At 35.7% G+C, this 9,171-nt stretch overlaps 1 protein-coding gene across 1 annotated transcript; it reads right to left on the bottom strand.

The window, feature by feature from the left end:
- Positions 1-2,395: 2,395 nt before the first annotated feature.
- LOC127879342 (AP-4 complex subunit epsilon-1-like) lies at positions 2,396-4,631 on the bottom strand. Its single transcript, XM_052426125.1, has 5 exons — positions 4,272-4,631; positions 3,745-3,816; positions 3,418-3,541; positions 2,804-2,950; positions 2,396-2,508 (listed from the first exon to the last, which is right to left on the bottom strand). Exons 1-4 carry the CDS (start codon positions 4,404-4,406, stop codon positions 2,937-2,939), a joined length of 345 nt encoding a protein of 114 aa, XP_052282085.1. The 5' UTR covers positions 4,407-4,631; the 3' UTR covers positions 2,396-2,508; positions 2,804-2,936.
- Between the last annotated feature and the right edge of the window lie 4,540 nt (positions 4,632-9,171).

The raw sequence follows: 9,171 nt of genomic DNA, 5'->3' as shown, positions 1-9,171 counted from the left end.
GTAATTACTTACCAAATGGAATTTTTTCTTTAATACTATTTCTTTGTAGAATTACTCTGATAATACTGGAAACCTTTGTTTTCAATCTGAAATTATGACACAATACACCGATAGATTGAAAACAATATGTTCTGTACTGAGTATTGACAGATTCATTACAGCCGAGTGGAAAGCTCATGCTTATTGAAACACTTTAAAGTCAGTTTCCATCACTTAACTGAAACCAATACAAAACATAGTGTCATTTGAGACTGACCATAACAAGATTTCCACACAGTGGACATTGTATCAAGCAAAGCATCTCTTAGTATCATACTAGTAACCAACTCAGTTGGAGGCGGTTGTGTTGACTATTTCTTATGTGTAGGTGCTTATGTCATAACATGTGTCGTGGTACCACAGGTGTCTGTAACATCTGATCATTAAACATAATATATAAATTCACTACTATAGTGCTTTTGATAATAAAAAAGAATTCATGAGCTATCATGATAACTTATGACAATAACAATAAACAATATTCTTCATATGTCCACCTACACCTCACTGTGGGGAACTAATGCTAAGAGACACTTGATTATCTGTATCTGCAACCATGGGAACCAAATGGTCTGATAGTTAAAAATGTCCGATAGCTTCCTGGCGACAATCTGCTGTAACAAAGACACAAGCGCCTCCCCCAGGTGGATACAGCCTGCAGCATTTCTCTACAGTCACATACAGAACATTTAAACATTCAGAACTTTACAAATTTAAACACAGTATTTTATTGATTCCTCCCTTCCCCCCCCCCCCCACCTGTTGCACTTATTTGTTTTTATGTCAAAAGAAAACGGCTGAAAACTATACTAAACATCAAATGATGTCATGTAAATAAACAATGTTGAATACACTAAAACTACTGATATTGTTAACCCATAATGTTATTATGGCTTAAATAACACAAGGCATTTGTCACTGACTACCTGTTTACTGTATGCCACAAGCTGCACTGCGGCGGCCATGACACCAGGGTCTTTGTCCAGTAGGGCTCTCTCCAGGCTTTCCTTGCAGTGAGCCAACAGATCAGGGGCCAGGAACTGAAACTGGTGTAGGCACTGAACAGCCTTCTGACGTACCAGCTCCCTGTGGAGAGAACCACAAAAAAAAAAAAAATACTTTTTTTATAACTTAAAGATATAAAGCATAAAGCAAAATTTAAGTTCCTAATAGCGGTGCTTATTTCCTCCATTTTTTGGAAATGCTAATAAAATAAGCTATATAGGAAATTGTGGAATATAGTGTCGAGAAATTATGTAGTTTTGGAAAAAAATGACCTTTCTTGTATCCCATGCTACATGTTCCCTTGTGCATTTGTCAATATAATTGTCATAGATCAGTCTATATTAAAGATGTAAAGTTTGCTGTCATACGATAGCTGATATGATAAAATTTAATGTGTAGTCAGCTTGCAACCTTATTTTTAACAATGCATCCAATTTCTTTTTAAATGTCTATGAATCAGAGAACACCTATAACCTTCAAGTTGCATCAATTGTAATTTACAATTGAACCTGATCTACTTAACAACAAGAAAATTTTCAGCATTTTCAAACAATTAAACAGAAGATGGATGAACAATAGGAGACAGAAAAAGCGGTTTACATTTATATGTCCATGGTTTTACATGTACAAGTAAGGTAGTTTTTTACTTCAGTAAAAAAATGTATGCCTAAATGTTTGAATATCTAGGCAAATCAGAGACAGCACTTTCCGCATATACAGAATTTTACATTTTAAGAAAGTCTTTTCCAAACAAAAATTCAGTGTAGGCGGAATGTGTTGACCCTGATTAGCCTGTGCAAACTGTACAGGCTAATCTGTGATGACACTTTATGCATAGGCTTAATAGGAGGATACTTTACGCAAAAGGCTAATCTAGGAGGACACTTTACGCAAAAGGCTAATCTGGGAGGACACTTTACGCAAAAGGCTAATCTGGGAGGACACTTTACACAAAAGGCTAATCTGGGAGGACACTTTACGCAAAAGGCTAATCTGGGAGGACACTTTACACAAAAGGCTAATCTGGGAGGACACTTTACGCAAAAGGCTAATCTGGGAGGACACTTTACACAAAAGGCTAATCTGGGAGGACACTTTACGCAAAAGGCTAATCTGGGAGGACACTTTACACAAAAGGCTAATCTGGGAGGACACTTTACACAAAAGGCTAATCTGGGAGGACACTTTACACAAAAGGCTAATCTGGGAGGACACTTTACGCAAAAGGCTTATCTGGGAGGACACTTTATGCAAAAGGCTACTCTGGAAACACTTTACGCAAATGCTTTAAACCCAGTTTTCCCAAAGCGAGGCTAATTTTTCTATTCAAAACCATGAAATACCTCTGATGCTGAAGTTTTGCCACTACTATTGGTAGAAGGCTGGGGACCAGCTCAGCAGGTACCAGCTGGGCACAGGTGTCATGGCTGCCAGGTTGTCGAGGATGTTGCCGCTCTTCAAATCCTGCAAATATCAACAACAGGTGGTCAGACATTGTATTGCATTTCACATACTGATTGTCTTTGATCTTTACATACATACATTAGGTTGTGGATCTAATCTGTTATGTGGTTATTTGTATTTTTTCCTGAAATACTGCATGTATGATACAATAACATCAAACTCTATTTTATTTTTACAAGAAAAAAGTACACCAAGCCCAGTGTCAATAATAGTGTAATGCAGTACATGTTTTATTATTCAACTTGTTTAATAAATGAGAACACTGTGTAAATGTATCTATCAAGGACCTCCACACCTTCTGTATTGTATTGATCAGCAGCAGGATAAGGTCATGATCTCTGTGCAGTAGCAGACAACACGCCAGGTATCGTGCAATAATAAGTTCCTCATCTTGATTACACAAAATTCTGCCCAAAATTTATTTTCTCTTAGAAAGGACTTCCTTAAAACATAAAATTACATAAAAGCGTAGTGTCGTGCTTGATCAACCTGCGCTGACTGCATAGGGTTATCTAGGACGATTCTTTATGATCATGCTTTAAGCCCAGTTTTCCCAGGCCCAGGTCATATTCAAGCCTCCAGTTCATGAGGCTTTATTTAATGTGCATAATCAGCATCTTAAATAAAGACAACCTGTTTGTGTATTGAGATTTTTTACGTGCCATCAAATGTATTTTCTACATAAAAGTAAAATATAACAGTTAGTGTTTAAATTCAAATTTAAACTTACCACTAATTATAAAGATATCAATAGCATTTAATAATAATATTTAAATTACATTTTTTTTAAAGAGATTTGTGAATATAAAATAAACAATTAAGTCACAAGTATACATTTGTTTGATTCCAGAAAGTGTTATGGTTGTTTTCCACTATAAATTAAACATAAAGGTTATTTACAGCACACACCTATCCTTTTATCATAATTTGTGCCCAGCTGTGCCAGTTTGACCGCATGAATACAGGCAAACTCCACCTCATATCCCATCATGCAGATGTATGCAACACGACACAGATAATCCCTCATCTGTACCTAAATAACATAAAGTAGGCATTAACTCCTCAATGACACAAAACAAATAAGGGGCATCCCTATCTGCCTCCTTAGACATTGAAGTAATAAAGACATTAAAATATGGCCAATTAAATTAAGTTAAAAATCATCAAACCCATAGTGTTTGGTAGATGCATCTGTACCTTAACAAACTCCGAGGGAAAGGCATAAACATGGTTTACCATAGACAAATTTGGAACTGCCATTTTAGCTGCCAGATTCTCAAGCTCTGTGGCAACGACGTGAGCTTCATCCTGCAAACATACAAATTTTTACATATTTAACAATTGTGTAGCGAAAGAGGTGACATTAATAACATACCATAAAATAAGTGTCAGATTGACTTCAGAAGTTGTTTAATCGGGTTAAACTGTTTAATCTCAATGCTCAGTTTGGGCCAATTTCTTAAAGGTTTAAGCTGTAGTGTGTATATCACACAGCCATGAATAAAGGCAATAATCAAGAACTTCTGATAGAGCAGTAAAAAGATCAATGTAGCAAGAAGAACTGATCCCAAACACTTTGACACAGGGGTGGCTGCAAACAGTTTCCGGAAAGATAATGTGTTATCCTTGAATAAACTGGCCTGTTTTAATCACTAATTATAAGCCTGTTTTAATCCCTAATTATAACAATATCGAAAGTATAATGGCACCAACAGATTTTGTGACGAAAATGAAGTAACGCTAATAATTTGTCTAGTACGCACACTTTTAGAATTCGCCCTGCTAACGTTCACTATAAGTATCAAGGTCGTAAATCCTGCACTAGCAGCATCACCACTTGTGTCACTGCCCCCAGTGGCTATAGTGGTTGTCGTCTTGGCAAATAGATTACCAAACATACTGGTCTACAATATCTGTAATTGAAGAGCTATGTTAGCTATAATCATAATAATGCATGGTCACTTTGAACCCTAATCGTTCAGTCAGATCTATCTCAGTATCTGTCACTTTTTTGGTTTGTTTACCATCTTGAAATCAAAATTTGGCGTTATTATCGCAATTAAAGAATCGGCTACATTCTACTAGAACACTCTGAATCAGCAGACGATTTATTTAACAAATCAAGATTCCGGAGATAGTCGATGTATCACGATTGTTTACTACAATTGTGATTTTGGTTTATTTTTATGTTTTCAAACAATTGATCACAGGTTTTGGATTTATTTAAGTTCGCGCTTTTAATCGAAAAATGTTAACATCAAAACAAAAGAGCTCCAGTATAACTATAATAACAAATAAACTTTACTAAGGAAATCAACAGAAACAATCCAAATTATTCAACTGCCTGTCTATTACTCTTTAAATGTTTATTAATATGATAATTCATAAACGAAAATGTATGCCTTTATCATAACTGTTTTTCGCTCCATGGTGTAAACCCACGATGTTGTTTTTTAATATGTGACATATGAAAATTGTACTTCCGACTTTCTGTAAACACGTCGCTTTAAGTTCATACACTTAACAGTCTACTGGTATTTTGTCAATACTGATGTCTTTTTCTACAACCAAATTATTGTCTTTCGTTCATATGATAGAATCGTACAGTTTTGAATAATACATGCTAGTTTTGAGTCATTCATATGTAAATGTTTAAAATAAGGTTGAAACAGAGTTCACATTACGTTGTAGTTGCAAGCGGACCATTGCAACAATTCAGGATGTGCTGGATGTGGCGACATGCTCAGACAAGATGCTCGGTAGAACGATGCTTGAAAGAAGGAAAACGTGTAGAACATTCCTTTGCATGATAATTTTATGTACATTTTTGTATTTGGAAAAGTGTCCTCTTGTATTGGTGATGGACCGGTAGAGTGTCAAAGGATTCTTTATGCTAAATTAAGCTGTACACGAAACCTTTACATCATAAGAATATGCTTCAGTCTGGCGTTATTGAAGTGTCTGCCAGCAACGGTCTCAAATAATCTGGTAAGTACTGCATGTCGTCATGGAATCGCCAGTGACACATCTGTCTGCAAGACGATTTAAAGCTTCAATCTAGCTGTTTTGCGGTGGCTGTGCACGTAAGGATGGATCATGTGAGCGTACATAGTGGGATTGAGCCTTGGCATCACATGAGCAGCTTGCAAGGTTCCCTTCAAGAATGGCAAAGAAAATGCTCGCTTGAATGCTCGCGACGGGAGCATTCCACGAAAGATCTTCTGCTATGTTAGCAACAAAGTACCTGCGATCGCGCATTAAGGAGAGTTCCTGACTGTAGACGGAGTACATGTGTATGACTCGACAAGGTTCCGCTTTTCGTGATCGGATTACCTCGCATTTTGGGGGGTTATTTATACTGAATTTAGTTTTTATGGGTTTAAAAATTCTGGATCATGTATTTGCAATAACATTATCGGTTTCGATTTAATATCGTTTTCATCCGGTTTTATTCATAGGAGTGTATGCATAGCCGCTGAATGAAATTTTGTCATTAAATGAAATGAAATGTTTGTTTTGTTCTTTTAAAATGGTTTAGTTTCTGCAAATGATTGTGGACCTCATTAGCCATCAATGAATATTTAGACATTCGACAAGAGACATTCTGATTTTACCATATGATTACGTTCTATAACATAACTATTCTTTTTAATGCGCAGACCTGACAAAAAGAGGGTGCGTGTATATGCAATATGAGAAAAACATCTGACATCTGTTGAAGATCTAGTGCGTATCTATGTATGGATACTTGTACATCTGATAAAATTCTTTTCATTCTGTTTTGAAGATCTGTCGCGTAGCTTTTCATTCTAGTGTACACATCAGATGAAGGTCTAGTGCATATCCATGAATTATATATTTTGAAAATCTGACGAAAACTTGCGCATTACTCTCCTTTCTGTTATAAGCATCTAATGAAGATTTAGATCATAACAATGATTTCCAATTTTGTCATCTAATACATAGCTATAAGTTAAGATGTGCACATGTAATTAAGATCTAATTAAAGCGTACATATGCATTCATATTGGCACCTCAGATAAATATCTTGTGCAAAGCTATCTATTCTTACTTGGGCATATGATGATGATCAAGTTTATAGTGTGCATTCCTATTTTCACATCTGATGAAGAACTAGTGTATAATTTAGCATTCTGTTTATCACATATGATGAACATCTGGTGAATATCTGTGTATTACAATATGTACATCTTATAAGGATCTAGTGCATAGCCATGCATGCTGACTTGCACATCTTATGAAGACTTCGAGTTAACCTATGCATTCCTATTTGCACATCTGATGAAGACTTTGCGTGCACCTATGCATTCTTATTTGCCATCTGATGAAGACTGTGTGTGCACCTATACATGGCTATTTCCACATCTGATGAAGACTTTGCGTGTACCTATGCATTCCTATTTCCACATCTATTGAAGACTTTGCATGTACGCATGCATTCCTATTTGCACATCTAATGAAGGCATTGCGTGTACCTATGCATTCATATTGGCACATCTGATGAATACTTTGTGTGTAACTATGCATTCATATTTGCTAATCTGATGAAGACTTTTCGTGTACGTATGCATTCCTATGTGCACATCTAAGGAAGACATTGCGTGTACCTATGCGTTCATATTTGCATATCTGATGAAGACTTTGCGTGTACCTATGCATTCATATTTGCACATCTGATGAAGATCTAGCACCCTTCATTTAATTGCTTTTTTTACATCTGATCAAGACCAAGTGCATTTCAATGTGTTAGCACATCAGATTCAGATCTGGTGCATATCTTTAAATTATGGCAAAACATCTGATGAAGATGGAACGTATTATTTAGTCCATTCTCAATTGATCATCAAAAAGGATGTTCGTTTATCACGGCCGTTAATCACGCGCGCCACCTCTTTTTAGATATGCATTTCATGCATGCATTGAGCCAATGCTACTTCCAAAGTGACGCGCTGGCACGGATGTTTTGAAATTTAACGGATAATTTAACAGGGTGATTAGGTTTTATATGTTTTTTAACATATTTCGCATTATGTTTTAAAATTGACCAATGTAGTGCGATTCAACGATTATAAATTGATCCAAAGATGTACAGAAACAAGCACTCACACCCCATTTGAAAACGTGAGGACCTTTATAAGTTGTGGCATGGTAGAATTCATTAAAGCAAATCGATGTCTTGTGCCTGTGTGACGAGCAAATTCCCAGACATTTAAATAGCTCATTACATAAAACGACTGCTTTGAACCTGTACAAGTATATACGTGCACAAAAACATCGGCTTCTAGCCGATCTAATAGATAAATTTGCATTTTTCAAAATGAGATGGAGCCAATGCCAATGAGGTGGCGCTCATAATAGGAGGTAGCGCCAATGCACATTTATAGCTATTTTAAAGTGAAATATTTTTATGTTATGGTTTCTATTATGTTTACAGGACTAACATTATTTTTTGTAAGTTGACTACTTCAGCGCATTTGAGTCGCGTGCGTTTCTAATTAGAAAGGTAGGTTTCTTATGATGTCTTGATCGATGTAAACGTTCGTCTTTATAAGATAAGAACATTTAACAGGTATTATACAAAAAAGTTAACGGAAAAAGACCGAGCTATTTTCTTTTTTTGGAGTTGATGGTGGGAAAAACAACATATATATGAGCCTAATTAAGATTCGTCGACATTGGCCTTTTAGTAAATTAAGCATTTGGATTAAGGGACATAAGTCATCGTTTCAAGAAGAAGTATATAGAGGATATTTGTTGGATTCGATGGAATATCGATTTTATTTCACGAGTGATCGTGTGAAATAATGCGCCACGTGTGAAAATATTTATTTGGTATGATCACGAGTGAATTAAAATCGATATTGCATCGAATCCAACAAATTTTCTTTTAAAACTCCACCATGCCACAACTTATAAAGGTTTTCACGTTTTTAAATGGGTTGATTATGTATGTTTCTGTACATATTTGGATGGATTAATCTTCGCTGAATCGCACTACATTGCCCCATTTTAAAAATAATGCGAAATATGTTGAAAAAACCCATATAAAACCTAACCACCTTGTAAATGTTGCTCGATTATTAATGCTTCTAAAAAAAGAGGTGGGGCGCGTGATTAACGACCGTGTTTATAAATGCGATTAATTTGGATGTAATATAACGGCGTTCCTACCAAACATAAGTTTAATTATACCCCAAGTGCCGTTCCATTACGAGTCGATTCTCAATAGACTTTCTGATTTTTTTAAGGTGCAGATTATGTTACACCCTTTTGAATATTTAGGTTTAGCAATTGCATTGAACATACATAATTGAAAGGGGGATTGAGGTTCATCGCGAAATGCTTTGCTTTAAAGAGGACAATGTCTCTTATATATAGATATTTCACCAAAAACAGGTTTGCAGAAACTTTTAAGTCTTCAAAATTGGTTTGAAATAACATGTAATCCGGTTGCATTATAGCAATTTTGAATTTTTGTATCGTGTGAATTGCATTTAAACTTACTGACATTTGCATACTAATCTTGCAATTCTTGAAGTATAATATAATTGTATTGGTATTCCTTTCTCTCCACAAGGTAGTGTGTTGATGTCTAAAATTTAAAGTAGGAAGTGGTTATACCAGCAATTGGAGCAACTTGTG

Source organism: Dreissena polymorpha, chromosome 4, assembly GCF_020536995.1.
Source record: "Dreissena polymorpha isolate Duluth1 chromosome 4, UMN_Dpol_1.0, whole genome shotgun sequence".
Lineage (NCBI taxonomy): Eukaryota > Metazoa > Mollusca > Bivalvia > Myida > Dreissenidae > Dreissena > Dreissena polymorpha.
The sequence above is the reverse complement of the archived record's forward strand: the minus strand, read 5'-3'. Positions and strand labels throughout refer to the sequence as shown.